Below are 23529 nucleotides of genomic sequence, written 5' to 3' on the forward strand. Positions count from 1 at the left end.
TTATGACTACAAATCACGAGGCTTCAGAAGCTGATGACATGAGCAGCCATTTTGCCGTGACTACGTACCGTCTGGAGCCTCCCGTGTTAGATCAGGAAATGCCAGGTCCTTGGACCTTCAGATGTACTGGAGCTGGTAGAACAGCGGTCACAGCACGACAAAGCCCGTCTGCGGATCGACTCCCAATAGTAGCGGCAGGCGTCAGCGAGTTCAGCTCTTATTTTGAAGGGACGTCGTCTTGTTGTTCAAACGACGGAAATCTCCAGCTTGACAGTTCTCAGCTTAAAGTAGGAAAGTGCAGCTGGCCAGCCTGCACCTTTCTTAGCGATGACAAGGTGGAACTCCTTAGGAACTCAGATTGAACAGAGCTGAGGTTAAAATGGAACTGAGAATAAAATGGCGTTGCCTTGTTTTGTATCCCCTAGTTGTTTATAAATCTTAGTAAACCGGATTGGACAACTTCATTAAACAACCCAGATTCTGCCCTACGACAGACGAAAGTTCTGATTGGCTGAGAACAATGTGTCATGCGTTTCCATGTTAATGTAGATCAGTCTGTCTGGTGCAGTCCTTTTATTCATTAAACACATAACTCATGACATCCTTATTTCACAGATCATTCACCTGATTATTATTGATCAACATATGTTTCGATTAGCTTTATCACAAATAAATTACTTTGATTAATTAAAAGCGTTCTTCTTCTCGTTTTCTGTCTCTTCTCCTGAAATGTAAACATTCAGAAACCAGCACCTGACCTTGGCGATTCCTACACGTTGTTACTGTGTAGAGGGGCAGCTGTTAAGGGCAGACAATTAGAATATTCATAATGCTACAGCAGTTTTGGTCACACAGTGTACTGTGTGAACCAACTCAGCAAATACTACACAGAAACAGCTTTCACTCACGCACATTCCCTAGTTAGACGAGAAGTCTCTCGAGATTCAAAGAAAAGGAAACTGACACGGCGGAGGAACATGCTGCTAGTGTCTGCCATGTTGCTTTCTTATTGGCTAAACGTCATGTTTAACAGGCAGCATTTGTTTGTCTCCAAATGTCATACAAAGACAATCAAACATGTTTGAAAACCCAATTTTATGATCATAGCAGTCCAGACAGTTCAAACATCATTGAGCAGTAGCTCAACAGGTTGAGCGTGTTGTCCAGTAATCGGAAGGTTGCAGGTTCGATCCCGGCTCCGGACAGAGAATTCTGCTGTTGTGTCCTTGGGCAAGACACTTAACCCACCTTGCCTGCTGGTGGTGGTCGGAGGGTCCGGTGGCGCCTGTGCTCGGCAGCCTTGCCTCTGTCAGTGCGCCCCAGGGCAGCTGTGGCTACATCGTAGCTCATCCCCACCAGTGTATGAATGTGTGTGTGAATGGATGAATGATACACTGTAGTGTAAAGCGCTTTGGAGTCCTTACTCTGAGAGGTGCTATACAAGTGCGGGTCATTCCTGGAAGGGGCGGGGCTGGTCAAAAATGAGCATGATTACCTTGTCTTCAGGCTACTCAAAACATGGCCCACACAAGAGTGACAGTTAAATCTGAAAATTTCCTGATAAGTTCAAACGAATCAGAAATAAACGACAAAGGAATCAACCCTCTTGTAAAAAATGACCAAGGTGTGAAAAATGAACTAGCCCTAATTTGTTTGACTCAGGTAGCTTGAAATGTAACAACCGAATTTTTTCCTTCAAGTTGATCTGAAACTTCATGATTAATAATAAATACAGCAGTGTGTGGGTTAATGTGAAGTTAGATTTATCTCTATTTCATCTGTAAGTCCTTGACAGGCTCACATATTCATTCAGCTAAAATCAAATAAAGTAAAGACTACTACAGGACCTTCAATCCTAATAAATCACATTTCTATGCTAATATGTTTGAAGAGATTTGGGAGAAAGCTGGGTTTGAACAGAGCATAAAATAAGCATACACACAAAAATAATGAAAGCATCTGAACAGGCTGATGAAAAGCTAAAGGAGGTACCATCATTAATACATACTAGCACACAAGCGTGCATGCTTAGTCATTAGACCTAATGGTTTGCAGACTGTAGCATGAAATTAAAGGTTTGATGAATTATTCTCATAAAGTCAAGCGACTAAGAAGTTGTGCTTGCAATAAAAGAGTAAGGTTCTTCAGCAAAATCAAAGTGAGTCAGTTAAGGACACATGTACACGTGGACAGCCTTAGAAACGGGCACAGTCTCATAACGATGTACACACACACTCACTGCTGGATATATATGTATACTCATCATACTATCCCACACACCTACACATTCTCAATGGTGGTTCACAGTTTTACCTCCCTCATGTGGCCTGTTGAAGCCTTTATTAAAAAGAAAGCTGTTTCACAGCAATTTATGACCAACAGTGTTGAGCATCAGGGCTGGAATCTCACATGCTTCCACGGTGGAACCTCTTCAAAGTTAAGAGGCAGAAATCTTTGTCGTTGCCACTTAACGCTCATACGATGCTAAAGTTAAGACAGATAGAAAGTTGAAGGGTTTAATATGTTGTATCAGATTTGTTGCTCAATATGAGTATTGACAAGAAATGTGGCTTAATGTTGTTTTTTTTGTTGTTTGGGTGGGTTCACAGTGTCCAGAGAAGACTCGAGCCAATCACTGCTCTCCTGTCTCAACCTGCTGCCTTCCCCACTGGATCCATCCGGAGACTGCATTGTGGGAAAAGAGCACAATCAGAGGTAAATGTGTGGAGTGTATATGGCAGGGTGTCCGCGGGTCCTTAAAAAGTCTTAAAAAGTTTTAAATTTGCTTTTCCAAATTTAAGGCCTTAAAAATCCTTTAAAATGACAAATAATCAAAGGTCTTAAATTACCGAAGACCCAATGAACAAGATTCTTTTATTTCTATAAAATTTTTGTGAATTTCTAGTTAGTGTTCAGCATTTTTTGTGTATGATGTTGGCGTAAGCGGAACCGTACACATTTAGTGAAAGGGGGCAATTTTTAGATGAGCACATTAGCTGGTTAAGCTAGTGGGAGCTTGCGCCATGGGGAAGTGCAAGTTTAAGGGTAACTGGGTGGCTAATCCCACGTTCGCGACGTGGTTAGCACTGGTTCCAGGCAATAGCTGGAAATTATAGCTTAAATTTAATTTAAAAAATAGCTTAAATTTGGTCAAAGTGGCCTTAAAAAAGGTCTTAAAAAGTCTTAAATTTGGCGCCCTTAAACCTGCAGATACCTTGTATGGATACAACATATACATGCTTATCTGCTCCATAATTGGCTAAATAAATAAATAAAAAATGAAAAGCTTTCCAGCATATTTGGACCTGTTTTTACTTTGTGCAGAGTCGTCTTTAATTTTCAAACAGCAGATGCGGTAACTTGATAAGGAGTTTAAGCCATCATATTTAATGGTTCTAGCTTATTTAGAAACCTGTTGATGGAGAGGGGTCTTCAATCAACAATCAAAGTGTCTGCAGTTTAATCTCAGCCTCTTATGTCAAAGCATCCTTGAACAAAAGCTGAACCCGACATTTTGTTGCTCTGGATATGGATGCTCATAATGAATTTGAAAGTCTTTGTCTTTGAAGACAGGAAAAGTACCAAATAAAGGCTGGGTTATTACACACCTTTTCAAAAACCTTTAATCAGTTGTCACATACCTTTTGGAGAAATTACCTAAATTTAGTCTAAGGAGCATGTCCAAGTTGCACCAAGTCACACAGTAATATAGGTGCATAAACTGTTGTGTATGTCACCCTGCCCATGCTGTAGTGTAAAGAACCATCTGGAGTAATGAGAACGGTATTATTTCTGTTATTTCTTCAACTTGTTACTGATGTTGGTTCCCATTTGTTCATGACAGTGCACTTCTGTTATTTAGTAGAAAGCATTTTCCAAAACCAGTTATCGATTCTAAATGATGGATTTAGTTGTAAAACCACAAGAACACAGGGATACTACTGGTACTTTTTGGTTTGAAGCCAAATGAAAAAGGATAACTTAAAAGCTGATGGACTGACCCATCTTAAACCGTGAACGTGCATGAAGCAGCCTGCTCGACCCGAGCATCTCTCTTTTTCTGTGATTTTACACAAAAACAGGCAATCACAGTAAAAATGCCAGGGCTCATTCTACAGGACCAGGGCATTGCAGGAGAATGTATGAAGAAGAAATGTATTATTTCTATACACGTTTTGGCTGTCAAACTTCCATAATGCCCCTTTAAATATCCAAGTTGTCTCGGTTGTCTCCTGTTAGCTGAAAGGGAACATGTAGGGCTTCCTTTAGGGTTGTGAAAGATGCTAAACAAATAAAATATGATTGACTGATGTTGAGCTTCTGTTCACACGAGCACCACTGGCAAGGACAGCTTCATGTGTAATTTGATTCGGCCTCTTCTCTTTATGTTCAGAATCTAGATACATCTCTCTCTCTCTCTCTCTCTCTCTCTCTCTCTCTCTCCCTCTCTCTCTCTCTCTCTCTCTCTCTCTCTCTCTCTCTCTCTCTCTCTCTCTCCCTCTCCCCAACACACACACACACACACACACACACACACACACACACACACACACACACACACACACACACACACACACACACACACACACACACACACACACACACACACACAGATCGTCTCTGAGGATAGAGCTTATTTGGTTTTATAGAGCCAGTGGGTAATAAAAGCTTGTATCACCAGAGCTGTCTGGTGGTCTGTCTGACAAGCCTGCAGATTGTTATTACTTTACCTTTCAGTGTTCCTCCCCCCACTAGTTGAATTTATTTTATTTTATTTTTCACCGCTGGCATCCATAGAGTAAATATAGTGTATCTGTCTAAACATGTTTGCTCATCAATAAATAGGAAATGATACTTTGTTTTCGGGATTGTGTTGGCCAAGTTGAATTAGTTAGTTTTTGAAGCTCAGGTTGAAAAATCTTTCCTTGGGAAACCTAGAGTTTCATCTTTTTTTTTTTCTGAGAGTTGATATATTTTTTTATTCCAGTGTAACATTTGGGGAAAGTTTTAGTGAATAATGAGACATTTTCTGTCTGGGCAGTACCAGTGAGTAATGCAAGTTGTTTGGCATCCTTTTCAACTCATTTAAACAGCTAGTTTAGTTTTTTATTTACACCAAAATGTCACTTAGCCTCCATGAGCCCCCTCCTACATGCTTAGAAATATCTGACTTATTTCAGCCTTCATGGTAGATTTGAGGCTAAAATGTCATTTTTCTGAAGCCATTTTTTAAAGTTTGATTGGGTTTACTATGATGGATGTATCACAGTCCCACCAGAAAAGTAAAAAATTATTCCTTCCTCTGTAATCCAATCAGCGACAAGGCAAGAATGTGTCAGTTTAACAAGGACAGCAGATGAATCATGAAAGTAGCTTTCAGCCAAATTCTAACATCTTGTTGACATACCAATGAGATGTCATCTATGTATGTCCTAACCCTATTGCCCTAGGGATGTAAGAAAATATTGATACGCAAAATATACAATAGGTTGTGTTATGAACAGTGATGGGAATAACGCCTTTTAAAATAACGATGTTACTAAAAATAGTTTTTTCAGTAACAAGTAATCTAATTACCGTCTTTTTTTTATCATAAAGCCGTTTCCGTTACTGATAAGAAAATGTGTGCGTTACTAATTCAGCAGCGCGGTGTGTTGAAGCAGTCGTCAGCTGATTGGGAGCTAAAGAAACGGATGTTTTCATCCAAGCGCATCACAGCCCGTGAAGAACGAAGGAGACGTGATGAATAGTCTACAGCTGCAGACCCGCAGATTTGCTGCTGCAGGTGTGAATCTGCAGCCGTGCCCTTCTTGGCGTGACGGCGGGATGCCCCGAAGGTCCGCTCACCTGTTCACCACCTTCCTAGATCATCCAACTGTAACCTGTTTCTGATCATGTCTTTAGTCCCGCTGTAACTGATGCATCAGTCTCAGACATCATGGACGCTCAGGTGTTATTAGAACTACCTGTGTGTCTTTACCACCCCGCTTTAGCTCTTCTGTGTTTGGGTCTGACCCAAGTTAGTAAATGTAATTCCTCCATTAGGTTTGTGCCTTTTCTAGTGTCATTTTAAAGGACTTTTATTTATTTATTTAACCATTACTAGATTACCAGCAACTGAAATGCTACTAAAAACACACAATTATGTGTAGCTGGAAAAATTAGAATATTGTGCAAAATTACATTTATTTCAGTAATGTAACTAGACTGAGAGACCATGTAAAGGCTCAGGGACTTTTACAGGTGTTTCTATTAGCAATTGTAAATTTTTGCTGATTGGGGTTTTGTTAAATATCACACAGTGACATTTTAATAGTCTAGATAAGTGCAATGTTTCTGTTTTCCTGCATGGTGACACAGTGGTTAGCACTGTTGCCTCGCAGCACGAAGGTTGCAGGTTCGAAACTCGGCAGCAGCCTTTCTGCGTGGAGTTGCGTGTTCTCCCCATGCATGCGTGGTTTTCCTCCGGGTACTCGGGTTTCCCCTACAGATCACAACATGCCCTATAGGTTATGAATTGTAAGTCGCTTTGGATAAAAGCGTCTGCCAAAAAAATAAACAAAAACATTATAGTTACTGCTGTTAAGTGCCCACTTATTTCAATTATTCAGTTTTATACAAAACATTTGGACATACATACATTTTATTATGTTCCAGTCATTAGTCATTTATATTTTAGTATTGTAGTAATTTATAGTAAATTAATTTTAATTAAGAGGGGAACACATTTTTCTTGCATCCTATAATGAAAAAAGTAACAAAATAGTTATTTTTGTTGGTAATTAGTTACTTTTATAATCTTGTAACTTGGTAAGTAACTAAGTTACTTTGTTGACAAAGTAATCAGTAACTATAACTAATTACTTTTTAAAAGTAACGTTCCTAACACTGGTTATGAAACAGAATCAATATTTATTAGCAGTGTATCAATTTTTGTTGAAAATGTTCATACCATACCATGCCATGCCAAACCATAGCATAGCACAGCATACCATACCATACCATACCATACCATACCATGCCATGCCATGCCGAACCATAGTATAGCACTGCATAGCATACCATACCATGCCATGCCATGCCATGCTATTCCATTCCATTCCATTCCATATCATAACATACTATACAATAATAGCTCTTTTCCATTGTCGGGTGTGGCTATTTTTGCACCAGTGTGTTCTGGTATGGGTTCTGAATTTTCAGGCGAATGTTCCAATTGCAGTTTTGGTCATCACATCAGCAGGAGGGGTTAAGTGAACCGTCATGCGCGATTTTATAAGTTGTTCAGCTATTCAGTATTTCTGTTCTGCGATAAATGGTCCACAGAGCTAAAGACTAAAACAAAATGCTTACCACAGTCCCTACATGGGACTCCAGAGTGCAGTTGCTGAGACCAGAGGCCTGCTTAGGCTTCTGTCCGTAACTATTAACTAAATTGGGATTTAATTTCTTCATCTTGGCCCGACACTGTGCCGAGATCCTCGGCTGCCATCCACTGAAAAAAAACTTTTTTACTGATCCGTCTAGCTCCGCCTGTGGACTCTCACAATGACGGTGGGGAATGTATGGAACTGAAGGTGACTATAATTTGCTGCTACTTGCTGGCATTTTTTACACATTCATGTACAGCTAATGAAAATACAAACAATGGAACTGCGTTAGTTTTGCTTGTTGCATGTAGTGAGGTATTTCTGTCAACCAACCAGTGGACTGTGTTGCTGCTCCACCCGAACATAACGCTCTAGAATTTTTGGACCTACAACAGAAGGGAGCCAAAAATGTCCCGTGACTGTCACGGTCCAGGTAGGTTGACCGGTTTTTCAGTCGGAACAGAAAAAATTGCGACCCGATCCTTCCCATTCCATGCCGAAACGTTCAGTAGAAATGAGCTATAGCATACATTCCACAGCTTGGGAGCACAAACCAAGAATGTTTTGTCACTGCGAGTCTTACAACAAGACGGGGACTGACGGAAGGAGCTGGTCAGCCATGTAAACATTTTTTGAATTTCTTTTTTTGGCACAATTTAAACTCCGGGCTGCACAGTGGTGCAGTGGTTAGCACTGTTGCCTTGCAGCAAAAAGGTCCTGGGTTCAAATCCTGACCTGGGGTCTTTCTGCATGGAGCTTGCATGCTCTCCCTGTGCATGCGTGGGTTCTCTCCAGGTGCTCTGGCTTCCTCCCACAGTCCAAAAACATGACTGTTAGGTTGACTGGTCGTTCTAAATTGTCCTTAGGTGTGAGTGTGTGTGTGGTTGATTGTTTGTGTCTCTGTGTTGCCCGCGATGGACTGGCAGTCTGTCCAGGGTGTACCCTACCTGCATGCCCGTAAACAGCTGGAGATAGGGACTAGCCCCCCACGACCCTGCGAGGATAAGCGGGTAAAGACAATGGATGGATGGATTTTAAACCCCAACCACTTGGTGGCAGCAGTTTTCCCCGTCTTCATTCTAACAGAACAGTGAGATCTTGTGGTACACTGTATGTGTCATGGAAGTGTCTGGCTCAAGTTTTCCAATTAAATTCAGTCTTTTAGTATCACAATTAATTGTATCATCTCCCTTGTATTGTCAAATATATTGTAATGCCAAATTCTTTCCAATAGCCTTACGTAGTTAAACATTTTGAATGCTAATGTGAGCTGAAGGACAAGAGCTACTTCGCTTCAATTTTTAAACAGCTGGGGTCTCATCTATTAAACATTGCATAGAATCCTTACTAAAACCGTACTTAAGCTCAGGAAAAAATAATGTACTTACGCCAAGTAGGTTTGTGACCTATAAAACATGGAGTACCCACAGCTTCACGCAATCTTCGCTTTATAAATCAGAGACTAATGAGAAAGGTTCTCAGCTGCTTTTTAGTCACATCCCGCCCTCACCACGCCCACTTACTGCCATAAATGGTCAATGCAAAGTGCCCTGTGGATCTCATGCATGTACATAAGCCGGCTTGTTACGACGACCACAGATCAAGGAAGCGCTATTTCACCGAAGCAGAAATTGAGGTACTTGTGGGTGAGGTGGAAAAATGAAAGGAAGTGCTTTTGCGAAACGAATAAGAGAAAATCCACAGAGTGGCACAGCGTTGCTGAAGCCGTCAATGCTGTTAGTTCTTCAGAGCGATCTGCGGCAGATATAAAAAAAAGTGTTCTGATCAGGATTCGATCCCCAGACAACCAGGTGAGAGTCACGCGCTAACCAGTCAGCCAAAGGGACATCCCCTTGGCCAAGTGGCCAGAGTACATGCTTACACTGTCACAGACGCATAACATTCTGTCTCAATCTGCCCCCCTGCTGATATTCCGCATTCCGTATTCTGCACTTCAGGCTGTGTGTGTGTGTGTGTGCGCGCGTGTGTGCGCACGCGCGTGGGGGGTCTTGTTCTGTGTGAACACCAAGCAGTACAAGTGATAATGCTGCAGGATTTCATAATTTTATCCTTCTCAGCAGCAGCACTGCAGGTGCTCTCCATGTCCAAAATGTGCGTAAGCCAGGTCCTTTGTCAACTTAAAGTTGCACACATTTTTCCGCTAAGTTTTCTTTGATAAATTCCAAAATTTGCGTGAAAAGTTGCTTACACAGTTTTTCGACCCCGTTTTGTGCGTAAGCAAGCTTTATAAATGAGACCCTTGTTAACTCATGATCACAACATGCCCTATAGGTAATAAATTGTAAGTCGCTTTGGATAAAAGCGTCTGCTAAATGAATAAACATAAACATAAACACATAAACTCTTGCAGTAGCAGGAAACTTCATTTAAGCTTTGTAGAAAGCTTGTCACACACCCAGTTGAAGTTACGGACAGCTGTTGGGGGAGGTGTTCATTTCCTATTGTTTTAGTTCAGCCTTTTAACTGATTTCCCTCCAACAAAACATTTTAACACATTTTACTGAAAGAATGTGTGAAGTTTATGAGTGCAGAACCGGAGACAGCAATGGGGAAAAGGCAAAATGCACTTGCCCAGAGCTTCCTGTTTCTCGTTCACAGTCTTCCCTTTTCTCCAAGTCTCTTTTGCTTTGTCTCAGGTTCCACATTCCCCGGAGGGGACATTGATTTGCTGGAGGCAGAGCAAGCTCCCTTCTGTTCACACTCAAGCAAACACAAACACACACACAGGTTAAGTTGTGTTTCCACAACTTGAGAGGACATTACACTGATTAATTACATTTTAACAATCTTAAATCACCTTAAACTAAAACTTTATATTAAAACTGAATGATTTGGGTCACTGATATAGATTGGAGTGTCTCCACTATAGGATTGTGTAAAAAAAGATTTATTGCAACCCCAACATAAGTAACACTGGTGAGTCCATATCCACTCCTGTCAGTCAGTCAGTCTGTCTGAAGAGAGTACCAGCTGCCTGACAGACTGCACAAAAACATCAGTTCTGTGGACAAAAAAATGCAGTATTTCCTGCATAATTTTTTTTGATTGGATGATTTTAATGACTAGTATTTGATTTTCTGTCATTAACCTCACATATTAGGCCTCAGTTTGCTAAATCATCTTTATTGTCTGCATAGATTAGTGCAAAATAAAAGTGAAACACATAATTATTTCAGGAGAGAAAAAAAGAAACCCAATTTAATATACTGCCTTTTATTCACTTGAATATGGAGAAATCTATAGGAAGATGAAGGAACAATGTGTTCAGATGCCTTGTACAAGCTGCATAGCATCTACTGAGCAGGTATCAGTCATTAGAGATGCAGTACACTAAGTTTCTAATTATAAAATCAGTGATTATTGATTGAAACAGCTCAAAGTAAATCAACTTCCATAGCTGTGCAGAAACTGTAAACAATTTAATACATTTGGAAAGAAGCAGTGGTGTAAAATGTTATCTGGTTCTTTTTTGATAATATTTAAAGGGACTTTATGGAGTTTTGAATTTTTATGCTCGCGATTGCCCCCTCAGGCCAAAAGCGTAACAGAAGCTTCAATAGTAGGCTCGTGCACGAGGTGCACATGCTGTTCGTGCACACTCCTTAACGAAAATAACAGCTGAGACAGTCCTGTGTGTGTGTGTGTGTGTGTGTGTGTGTGTGTGTGTGTGTGTGTGTGTGTGTGTGTGTGTGTGTGTGTGGTGGTGGTGGTGGTGGTGGGGGGGGGGGGTACAGAGGACAGGAGAACGCGCAGCTAATTAATTAAATAATTTGGTTCTGTACCTTTCTCTTCAACACAGCTGACAAAGGTTTAAGATGGGTCAGTCCTCCTGCATGCTCAGATCATTCCCTTCCCTTGCTTGAAAAATTGTTCCAAAATGAAAGTTGAACCCACATCTTTTTTATCTGTGAATTCAATGTCGTTCGGCGAGTCTCAAATAAAAGTTTGGGCATCCTACTGCAAAAATAAAAATACCATTAATGTAAAAAAGAAACTCTAAATAAACGATGTTCACAGTCAGAATCAAACCCAGGACCTCTGCACGGGAGTCCAACTTTTACTAGGTGAGCTAAAGCGCCATTGATGTCCTTTGTATCTGTAACATTTATATCCTTGATGACAGCTGAAACAACATTCAAAGAACGGTTCGGAGTGAAAATGGCTATTTTGTTGCTAATTTGCAGGAAATATCTAGAAAAAAGTGCTAAGGGTCCTCAGAAATGTAGCTAGCTTTGTCACTAGGCATTAGGAACAGCTAAAGCTACGGATAGCAAATGCTACGGGCTATGCCTGAGCGTGAACGCGCATGAAGCAGCCTGCTCGACCCGAGCATCTCTCTTTTTCTGTGATTTTACAGAAAAACAGGCAATCACAGTAAAAATGCCAGGGCTCATTCTACAGGACCAGGGCATTGCAGGAGAATGTATGAAGCAGAAATGTATTATTTCTATACATGTTTTGGCTGTCATACTTCCACAATGTCCCTTTAAACACACTTAAATGAATTCAGTCAAACAGAGATTCATCTTGAATAACACGGAGATAAGTTACATAGTAGATAAGAAAAAGGTTTTATAAATGAATATGCTTTGTTTAATAAAGCTTTCCACAATATTTTTCCCAAGTTTTCAGTTTAAAGAGCAAGTCACCCCCAAATCAACTATTTTTTCTGATAAACTATATAAATGCATGTCTAATCATGCTGCAGACACATGTAGTCAATAGTTTTGCACTTTAGTGCATTTTAGTTAAAATTTAAATATTCTGCCTAAAACTGTCAGTGTTGTGCCGTTGTCAGGTAAAAACTCTTCACTGCATTTGAATTTAAATCTGCCACCGCTATTGGCTAAGAGGTATGCTATGATGTAAACTGGTACATTATGATGTCACAATGTCGTGAGTGTGTGTATTTGTTAGTGGCTCCACCCTCTCGGTCTGCTAGGCAACAGCATTTGTTGCATTTTTCAAACATGAAGTGGGAGTGAAGTACGCTTCTTGTAAGGGGTGACTTGCTCTTTAAACAGCCTTGTCTCATTCTGACAATAACAAACGTTTCCGAGAACATGATGGAGGACGCGTTAGACCATTGCATATTCGTCTGACAGATCTTTAATGCCTGTGTTGCATTGTGTGTCGTGTTAAGACACCGACTCTTCGCTTGTCTCCTCTAAAAATGACGCAGAGGAAATTAAATTTTGACAGTCGGGATATAGCTTGCCAGTTGCTATGGTAGCAGTACTCTGCCTGTTGAGTTAGCCTCTTCCATTTTTCTTCCCTTTATCTTTTTCTGATTTACTGCTGTTGATTATTATGCAGAAGACAGATAGTCTGAGGAGAAGACATGCAAACACCTAAAGGTGTCACTGTCTGTCACAGTATCTAGTGGTCAGTCAGCATGGTCTCCGTTCTCATTTTCTTAACGGAAAACTAAAGAGCAAGCCAGGAAACCCTTTTAGGAAAATATCAAATGGGTTGCATTTCTCCTCATCCCTTTTGAATCTTAGGTTGTTTCTCATTGAACATGAGTAGATAAAAGAGCAGCTGAAGGAGAATTTGGAGGTAAATTAGATGTAGAGTGAGAAGGAAGCTCAGTATGAGTGTAAAACCCTGCTGAGAAACAAGGGCAAGTGCAGAGAAAACCTATCGTAATTCCAAAAGACACTCTTCTCTCGTGTTTGTGCTTATGTGGATCACAGTTGTACAGTCTTAGATGACCTGGTAGTCTCCCACTGAGACCCACAGTCAAAGATTATATAGAATTGTCTCACATACACTCATAAAAGGAAAAAAAGTAGTTTCATGTTTGTATGAGTCATGGAGTGTATCAGCTGTGATGTGTGACTGGTTTTAGATGTAAATGACACACTTGTCTCCCTTTACTGTAAGTTATGCCCGTTCATGCACGTACGTGCACACACACACAGTAGTTTTCCTTCTCTTTGTTCACTTTTCTAAATTTTAATAAACAAGCGGTGGCAAGACTGGGTTTCATTTGCATTCTTCAGAGGTTTGTGGACTCTTTTACATTATATTTTAATCAATATATGTTGGTTACTTTTTGGGTTTTTGACACATTCTTCCAAGAGAAGCTGTTTTATTATTCTTACAGCCTGTGGTCATAAATTGTGAGTTCAGGCTAAGCACCATGCTCCTAGGAAGCCTTGGAGTAAAAATCTATGGTGATAGAGTTTAATTGTTTTAAATTTCTGTCTTCTGCACATCGTCTGCCATGCATATTTATTTAATGCATTGTTCTTTGGCTTCTTCTTCGCCTCCCCCTTTTGGGTGTATTAAATGTTCAACAAAGAGAAGCAAACGAGTCTTAGATTTTTGTGTCCTTTGCTTATTAGATTGGCAAAGAATGAGACACAGTTCATTACGTGTTCTCTTTGAGAAGCAATTGTTGATCTTGCTTTCACCACTGGGAAGACATTTGGCTTTAGCATTAGCATTTATGAACTTGATACTTTCTGTTTGTTGGTTGTGTCTTGAACATGCAGCTTTAGTTAAACGCACTCAACACACCATGTATGTGTCATTTTGCTTCTTTAGCAATTGAGTAAGGTTTATTCAGTTTATTGAATATTCCTAGTTTTACCCCCCCCCCAACAAACAAACAAACAAACAACTAAACAAAAAAACAAAACAACAAATGAGCAAACTTTATTCATTCTGAATATATTATGTTCAAACAGTTGATTCCTCACTCATTCTTGAGAGGCCCAGCTTGTTGAAATTTGCTTCTAAAATGCTGAAATCCAAACTCTGGAAGAGAAAGCCTCTTTGTAAGATTCATGTATTTATCTATATATTTCTCCCCAGAACGTAGTTATCAGAAGCAATTGTTTGTTGTTTGGTCTGTAAGTAATATTGATACACTGAAATATTGTGCTGATAAGAAATTGCCCATATTTATATCAGAATCAGAAAAACTTTATTTATCCCCGAGGGGCAATTACAAAAAAAAAAAAAAAAAAAAAAACCAGCAGAGCAGCATGACGTTGGATATACGAACATTGAATAAATAGGCAATAAAAAAGTAATAAAGCAGCAAGAAGATGGATAAAAACAGTAAAATATGCAAAAATCCCTGAGTAAGTGAATAAAGTGGCTAAAGTGTCATCTGTATAGATGAGATGGAGAGAGAGAGAGAGAGAGAGAGAGAGAGAGAGAGAGAGAGAGAGAGAGAGAGAGAGAGAGAGAGAGAGAGAGAGAGAGAGAGAGAGAGAGAGAGAGAGAGAGAGAGAGAGAGAGAGAGAGAGAGAGAGAGAGAGAGAGAGAGAGAGAGAGAGAGAGAGAGAGAGAGAGAGAGAGAGAGAGAGAGAGAGAGAGAGAGAGAGAGAGAGAGAGAGAGAGAGAGAGAGAGAGAGAGAGAGAGAGAGAGAGAACTGTCTACAACGCTGCAACTCCCCAAGATGCTTTACGACACATCATTCACACACTGGTGATGATGAGCTAGGTACAGCTGCCCTGGGGCTCACTGACACAGGCGAAGCTGTTGCATACAGGTGCCATCGGACCCTCCGACCACCATCAGGGTGAAGTGTCTTGCCAAAGGACACAATGACTGCCGCAGACTGAGCGGGTTGTGATATTTTCTGTTAGGATACTGAATCGATATTTAAAAGTAGTATATATATATTTTTTGGGGAAAATTTACTAGCAAACATTTACCATAGTTTTTTTGTGTGGTGCAATTCAAGCTTTGACTGCTAGGTGGCGGCAGTTTTTACAACCTTCATTCTGACAAAACGACAAGATCTCATTTTAACACAAGACGTGTCTTGGAAGCATCTGGTCTGAGTTTTGCATTTTAATTCAGTCTTACAAATAGAAAATATTGTTTGGCTTTTAATAATATTTCAACAGTTTTAATAGTAATCTGTTATTAAAATGGGAGTTTCATTTAAAGGGGAATTAGGCAGTTTTGGCTTGCTTTTAGTTCCCCCTAGGGTCTGTGTGTAGAACCAAAAGCAGAACGCACGTCCTCGCTGTGCGTTCGTCTTTTTAACACATTAATCTAACAGCTGAACATGTCTCCCCAGCCTTCCTTCCTGTCTACATGAGTGATTCATCACTAAATTAAACAAATCAGCCGTGTTCATGATCTAAAACACACAGGAAACTTGCTGGAAGCAGACTGCAGCACCAGGTATGTCAGCTCAATTTTTTCAAATCCCACCAGAGCGGCCCGCCAGTCTGAAGTTGCAAGTGGAATATTCTGGCCACTGGGGGCGATAGCAGCTAGGTGACCTTAAATGAACCCTCTAAAGGATAATTTTAGCACTCCAGAAAATGTTTTAAAGATATGAAAAAGTTGCAGCGTCCCTTAAAAATAACCCGCAATAGGCGAAATCCAAAAAGTAGTCCAGCTTCATTTTTTACAACTATTATAGATCTTTGTGGCATACACAGCTGCTATTGGGGTCACACACACACGAATATACACCAGAATGTCCATTTCTCAACAGTTTATTTCCAGGATGCGTACATGGGAAAACAGTTTCATTAGCACAGACTCACGTCAGCGAAAAATCCGCAACACTACGAGGCTGTGAAATATTACAGCAGGGGACCACTGCATTGCAATATATTGTATCGTCTCCCACATATTGCGATATACTGAATATCCTATCACCAGAATCTTGATGATTCATCAAAAGGAGAGTGACAGGGATCACAAGCATGGATTGAGCTGAAGATGTTGTCTTGATGCAGAATTATTATTTTTTTATTTAAAGAAAACCCCTTCTGTTTTCTGCTTACAAGAACCCAAAAATGTTTTTTCTAAAGTAAACAAATAACAAAAACAGCCATTGTTCAGTGTGAGTGGAACTCTTCTTGGTGACTGGATGCAGTGACACAGTGGCACAGTATCTGAATATTTGACAGACTTGTCACAGTGAATTTTTCTAGGTATCATCGTCTCCCTTCAGACAACAAAACCAAACTTAAAGTCAACCAGCACACAGCGACACTGCAGCAGCATCACAGAGGTGAATCATGTTCAGCGTGTTAAAAAGCAGGTTTTAGCGCCGCATTAAACAAATTAAAATATCCTTTTCTGCGAGTGTCAATGATACATATGGTGTGTCTCACACTGATTTGAATATTTTATCATCGGCATCGCTGTGGGTGTTGGTGCTTTTCAGTTTTACATTCCAGAAATTATGAAACATTGCGTGCATATGGATTAGGATTCACCATTTGTGAGCGAGAAATGATGTTGCTTAGTTGGTTTAGAGATGGCTTTAAAAACTTCTACAATGGCAAAAGGATGAGGCTTTGCTCACAAGCACAGACTGCTGCCCCTTGGCAGGCTTCTACAAAGCCTGGCAGAAATAAGAAAATGGGCTTTTATGGGTTTAAAGAGCCTGGAGCTAATATTACAGGCAGCAGCTGAGCTGAGGGGCCACATAACAGGCAGCAGGAGATAAATAAGGATTTGTTTTGTACTGTGAATCATGCAGTATAGTGTAATGAAAATATAGACCTTAAAATAAGCAGTAAATGACCCTTTAATATCTTTCATTTTAGAAACCTATGTGTTGCATGCTTATCTTCTGTTGTTTGATTTAAAGGTGTGATTCACTCGATTAATCAATACATTTGCATTGGTCTCTAGTAGGAATGAATGCCTTGTAAGTTGTCCTCTGGGAAAAAAACTTGTGGTGCTCCTGTTTTAGGAAGTAAAAGTGAGCCAGATCAGAGCTGAACACAGCAGGATTTGGAGTCTTATTTCCTGATATTTAGACATTTCACTCCTTTGTTTAACTCCTGCTTCTTGAAACAGGAGCACCGGAGCTTTCCCCCCCAGAGTATGACTTACAAGGCATTAATTCTTACTAGAGACCACTGCAAATGCATGAAAAATATGAGTAAAATTTATCTTTAAAATGTTGTAGTAGGGCTGGGCAATAAATCGCAAATTTATGGTTATCGAAACTTCTGACTGTTATCGAGATAGTTTTCCCCATGTCAATAAATTTGGTAATAAATACAATGAAAAGACCTGTGTAGGTTGGCAACATTCATGTCTCTTTAAGAAGCTGTACCACCTTGAGTCAAGTAAAAATGTGACTCAATGGCCGTGTTCGAGATAAGCCAATTCTGTGCAGATTGGATCAGCGGTGATCGGCGAGCAGTGCGTGCCGGTTAGATTTGTGTTCAACGTGACGCCGACTTGCTCTGACGTCATGCATACGTAGGCAACGGTAACCTCGTGAGATCAAGGCGGCCGCAGACTTTGGAGCAAGGCGCTGCAGTTGCTCTCCACCGGCTGCAAAACCTAGGGGATGACGGAAAGCACCTAGCTCTCACCTGATCTTAGATCAGGTGATTGGTTGGTTCACATTTTGATCCGAACATCCGGTGGTAGAACATGAAATGTTAGTTGGTCACATGTATTCTGTAAATCATGTAACGTTGATGATGACTACAATATAGGCCATAAAGAGAAATGTGTTTTGTGTTAGGGTTAGGGTTAGCACACTAAACCTACAGCTGCTAACCTTTACTTATTATTACAGTCATGTCTTCATATACAATATATGATATCCACAAGCATGTGAGGACGTGTTTCAGCTGCTAACAGGCACCTGAATTAAAATTGAAAATTAAACGGGTGTGAACGCTAACGCAATATCTTAATCCATCGTCACCCCCCGAGCTACACATGCAGGGAAATCTGTCCGACTTTAACGCCGGCTTTCAGCCACTCCCCCTGCTGCTTCCGTCTGTTCTCGTCTGTTTTCCAGGCGAGGTGCTGCTCAACTCGAACAAGGCCAACATAATACATGTGACAGCCCCATCTAGTGGACAACTTTTGTTACTGCGCATACATGTAGTTATCGTTCAATTATCGTTATCGAGGTGAACTCCTCAATATATCCTGATATTGATTTTAGACCATATCACCCAGTCCTATGTTGTAAATAGTTTAATCACAAAATTCCTATTTAAAGCTATGACAGGTTTCAGGTTTTTAACACATGTAAAATCTAATTAATATACATGTGGATGTATGTTTTTAGTTCAAGTCGAGACTTCAAGAGGATTACTAAGCAAAAAGGTCAAAGCGTGATGGACTTACTTTTTCTGCTTTTACTGACAGCTTGAGTTGTTTGCTCCAAATAAACCAAAACAACATTTTTCATCAAACAAATTCCAGATTTCTCAGTTGACAGATCAGATTTGCAGGATGACGTCTTGTCAATTGACAATGTAAATGATCAGTCCAGACAGTGTATTGGTCATGAGAGAGAGCTGACATCTCTCCTTACAAAAAAGCTACTCTTTGATGATTTTGAGCTGATTGGACTTGATTTATCATCCAGAAAAGATTTAATTATCACCAGATAGATTTTTTTATTAAAAATGTGTTAAATTAACCTCTATTGATTTATTTTAGAGATGAAGACTGATATTGTCTCATTTTCTTTATGAAACATTAAAAAGATGTATTAATTTATAGGAAATGCACATGAATGCCACATTTTAACCTGGTTTTCATCAATCTTAGCAATATAATGCACAATACGTTCACTTATTTCTGGAAGTTGTAACTTTAATTTCCACAAATATTCCTTTAAATGTGTCTTTGTCCCGCTTTTCCCTTTTTAAGGTCACATTACTTTCAGTTTTCTACCCTGAAGCTTTGATGTCCTGTTTGGTCTATTTCTATGTTTTCTTTTCATACAACCTTTATATTTTGTATTTTATCCTAACTTTCTGACATAACTGACAAACGACAACCTACATATTTAGCAATATTCTGTACTGAGCGACCTTCTGGAAAGATTTTATAATGTTTTCCTTTGTTTCTGCCGACGGCGCTCTTGTTCAGGCCATGTTTCCTGTCAGTCAGCCAGGTGCAACAGCTTGTTAGGGTTTGCACAAGTCTGTTATTTAACCGCAAACTCATTCACATATTTAAAAATGCAGATTTATTTTATTTGTAGTGTTTTTTTGACTGCTTTATATCCACAAATTATAAGGTGTTTCTGTAACTTTCTAACTTTCTGGAAAAAAAGTGATCAAAACAAATAATAGATTTTTTTTTCCACTAAGGAAAACAGCAGAATGAATGTCTTCCAAGAGTGCTGATTTCATGTTTCTTTGCTAATGGCTTTATGTACCCCCCAATTAGAATTACAGCTGGTGCATTTGATCATGATCACACTATTGTGATTGTGTGGACAAAAAGAGAAAAAAGCAAAAGTATTATTGACTAGGGATGCAAATTATCGAGTAATTCATTAATCGATAGTTGTTTCATCTTATCGATCGATGATCGATTAATTGATAAGCAGCGATTTTTCTGAAAAATTGAATTAACCTCTGAATAGGTTCCATCTACTATATATGCAACATAAAATGCCATCTTCTATATGATATAAAGAAAAAATGCAAATAATATTCCTTAATCAAAGATTTATTCTGGGATCAGGTTGACGGCAGGGAATAACTTTTGGTAGCAGCTACTTGAAATGAAAATACATTTGTGCTTCTCATCTGCGACTGCGACATTGGAACATAAATAGCAGCAGCATTCCTGAAAAGAAAAATAGAATATAGGCTACTTTAACATAGTGCACTGTCTCTATGAAGAATAATAAAATAAATTCTGTTAAGCAAATAAGGTGTCGGATGTGGACCATCAGCAGTATTTATAATCCCTTTTTAACTGGGAAATGTGACAATATCACAATTACATTGGTAAACCAAAACTGTAGCTCTAGTTAACTTAATATAGGCTCCCTGATGACAGTCTTCATAAAACAAACAACCAAAACATCCCTAGTGCTTCTCATAGCATAGACAGACTTATCTATTTTTGTTCAAGAATATCAGCAAATCCACATGGTCAGGAGTAAGTCGGGTGCGCAGCCTGTTAACAGTTAGGCCAGCTGCTGAGAATACTCGCTCAGAAGGGACTGATGTGCCTGGTATGGCCAAGTACTTTCGTGCCAGGTTTGCCAGCCTTGGAAACCTTCCTTCATTGACTTTCCACCATGTTGTGGGACTGGAATCAAGGAGTGGTGGCGGATCCTTCAGAAAGCTGTCCACCTCTTTTTCTACATCATTGGTGCTCCTGGTGGTATAGTTTTCACCCATGAGCAAAGCATACGCACTGCGTCTCTGAAGTCCAGCTGCCTGGACTGGCACCGCCCGGCCCCCAACCAACTCCTGCTGGCCTCCAATCGCATCTGCTGACGTGGCGCTCTTGCATTCGGCTTCTGCTTCAGTCTCAGCCAGAACTTCAAGCAGTTTGGCATGAGCTGTAACCCTCCTTGGTGGGGTCAGAAATCCCAGGTGCTTGTGCCTAGGATCCAGCATGGTTGCTATCATTGGTGGTGTTGACATCAGGTCATCAGAAGCAATCTGTGAAGAAAACAAATAATTATATCTAAAGTGCCTCTTCACTCCCTGAATATTGTAAAGCTGCTGAAATACTGAGCTGCCTTAAATCAAAACTCAACTTTTTAGAATTGCTTTTGAATTATGTCATAGCACATCATTCATCATTTAGTTTCTTTTCAACTTGCTGCAACAAGCTAATATCGTACTTTTTTCTTTGCCTTGTCTGCCGTTTTTATATTGCTGTCAAATTGTTTTTTTTTTTTTTTTGCAAATTTAATAATTTAAAGCACCTTGAATAACTGCTGTTATTGTGCTGTAAGTGTGCTATATGCCTTGCCTAAATGTTTGTTTTTAATTTTTTTAAATTGATTAGGTGTTTATTTAGTGATCAGATTGGAGTTAAAAACTACCATTGTCAAACAATGTGCTTTGTATGCAATGCATACAGTTAAAAAATATCTGCAATCATTAAATTTAACTTTTAACTTACCTTCATCCTTTCACTCAGTGAAGTGCACACTCTGGATTTGAATTCCCCCACTTTGCTGGTGTCTTCCTCGTCTGTCTTGAGATGCACGTTGATCAGGCTGAAGGTGATGGGATACGTGTCTGATACGGACACCTCAGTCTCAGCAGACATGACGGTCGTTGCACACTTGAGCGTTTCCAGCACTGGCGCCACATCCTCCATCAACTGCCAGTATTCATCTCTCAATTCCAGCGTCCTCGCATCTGAGAGTTTGGTTACTGTGCGGTCAGACAGTACAGCAGACACGGCCCACCTCTGCTCCGTTGGTCTGTTAAACATTTCACTGACTGAATTCCACCTGGTTTTGCAGGATTGGATGAGTTTATGAGACGGCAGCTGCATTTGTTGTTGTTTAGCTTTGAGCGCTATGTTTGCTAGGCTACTATGATTGAAGTGTTGCACGAGTCTGCTAGCAGCTATAATGACTCGGTTAATGTAGGTGGTGAATCCGTCGTTAATGGCCAACTGCAGCGTGTGGGCGAAACATGGAACTGAGTGCCAGTTGACTCGTGTGGGACTGTTTGCTGAGACGATATTCCGTGCATTGTCGTGCACACATGCAACTACACGCCCCGTGAGTCCCCATGTTTCCACAGCCTGGTTTAGCTTGTCGGCTAAATTGTCTGCCGTATGCCTCACCGTTATACTCTCTGTGAGTAGGACTGCTGACTTTACCCGCCAGTCCGGTTCAATGTAGTGGCATGTCACTGTGATGTAGCTTTCCGTAGTCAAGGAAGTCCAACAGTCTGTCGTGAGGGCCACATTCGCAGTTGCAAGTTGCGTTCTCAATTCGGTCTTCTTCTTCGCGTAACTTGCTTCCAAGCGAGTGGTTATAGTTGTTCTAGAAGGGATATTGTACCCTGGCTCAACGTATTTTATCAGTTCTTGAAATCCCTGTCCTTCAACGACATTTATCGGCAGCATGTCTGTAGTAACCATGTTACATATTCGCTGGGTAATGCCCTCTGCTTTTGTGGAGTCACATACCCTTCTTCCCAATGCCATGGCGATTGTAGGCTGAGTGCCACTCGCAGTTTGTAGCACGGCTGAATGTGACGTACTTAGGTGGTAGTTCAACGAAGTTGTAGATTTGTTGTACTTCAGAATACTTCCACATATTGTGCATTTGGCATCGTTGTCATTGACCAGCGTGAAGTGGCTCCATACTGCACTCCGTTTTGTCCTCCTCATCCTCTGCGTACTCTTTCTCCTCTGTTGTTGTCGTCGTCGGAGCCTTCCTCTCTCGTTATCACGCATGTGCGTCAAGTACGTCTGGTGTCAAGCGCGCCCCCATGCGGACTGGCGGGGAGTTACATGTTTAAAACGCAATTAATTGCAATTAATTTATTTTAATCGAGTAATTTCTTATCGACAATTAATTGATAATCGATTAATTGCTTGCATCCCTATTATTGACATTTATTTTCGATTGCCGAACATGAAAATAGTAAGCATGGACATTTCCAAAGGGTCTGACTCGAATGGAGAATCCATCACAATAAAAACAAACAAATAAAATAAAAGTCATTTAAACCATTGCTTTGCTATGACTCAGTCCCGAACCCGTTGTTTGCTGAGGTTGGTATTCTGTAAAGGTGGGAGCAAAAGTACAACGAGACACTAACAACAAATATGAATTATGACTCAACCAAACATGTTTGGTTTATGAAAGTAAACACAAGAAGGACCACAGCTGACAGGAACAAATCCATTTAAATGTATTTTGATAAAGAAAAATGTTGAACAAAAACGAGACTGGCTCCCTTTTTTAATTAGCATTTGTGGAGAACCGAGTGTTTCAACTGTCGTTAAGTTGTGTGATTTATGGTGTTGAGTTGCCCTTATCGACTTATGAGATATTTTGGTCACATGAAGGAATCAAAGCTCAGTAACTTTTGCCTCTTTTAGAAAACAATGCCGCCAACTTGCCACCATGCCGTGGAGGCTTCAGAAAGCCTTAGATCCTTTATAAATAGTCAGACTGTGATGGTTATGTGGTGCAGTCGTGTCCTTTTTACAAAAGATTACGCTGTGGCGGTATAAAGGAGGAATGGGGGTGGTTTCTGTTCTGCCGCAGACTTCCGTTTATCTTGGACTTAACTTGCTTTTTACTGCGATCAAAGCCTAGTTCATCAAGTTTTTAAAACAAGTCGCACCCAAAGGCGTTTGTCCCTCACAGTCCCCGTGCAGTCTCTGGTGATCTGAGCTCCAGCTCTAATGGAGAGAAGCTCCTGGAGTGCTGCATCA

The 23529-nt window shown here is 40.3% G+C and overlaps 2 protein-coding genes across 4 annotated transcripts in view; one reads left to right on the top strand and one right to left on the bottom strand.

Annotated features, from left to right (window-relative positions):
- ccser1 (coiled-coil serine-rich protein 1) overlaps positions 1-23529 on the top strand; it is a 189690-nt gene that overhangs the window by 45110 nt on the left and 121051 nt on the right. For all 3 annotated transcript variants that reach the window (XM_015972794.3, XM_015972795.3, XM_070546128.1), the window contains exon 6: positions 2610-2715. In XM_015972794.3, coding sequence (XP_015828280.1) covers positions 2610-2715 — 106 coding nt within the window. The remainder of the gene's footprint in view (positions 1-2609; positions 2716-23529) is intronic.
- LOC129152995 (E3 SUMO-protein ligase ZBED1) lies at positions 20014-22539 on the bottom strand. The gene is made up of 2 exons (XM_054731534.2): positions 21244-22539; positions 20014-20774 (listed from the first exon to the last, which is right to left on the bottom strand). Exons 1-2 carry the CDS (start codon positions 22537-22539, stop codon positions 20217-20219), a joined length of 1854 nt encoding a protein of 617 aa, XP_054587509.1. The 3' UTR covers positions 20014-20216.

This window comes from Nothobranchius furzeri, chromosome 17, assembly GCF_043380555.1.
Source record: "Nothobranchius furzeri strain GRZ-AD chromosome 17, NfurGRZ-RIMD1, whole genome shotgun sequence".
Taxonomy (NCBI): domain Eukaryota; kingdom Metazoa; phylum Chordata; class Actinopteri; order Cyprinodontiformes; family Nothobranchiidae; genus Nothobranchius; species Nothobranchius furzeri.

Bases quoted from the DNA above. Each gene is read 5' to 3' on its own strand.
- LOC129152995 (XM_054731534.2), bottom strand. From the start codon at position 22,539: ATGCGTGATAACGAGAGAGGAAGGCTCCGACGACGACAACAACAGAGG. The intron at 20,775-21,243 runs GTAAGTTAAAAG...TTTTCTTCACAG, and splicing joins CACTGAGTGAAAGGATGAAG to ATTGCTTCTGATGACCTGAT.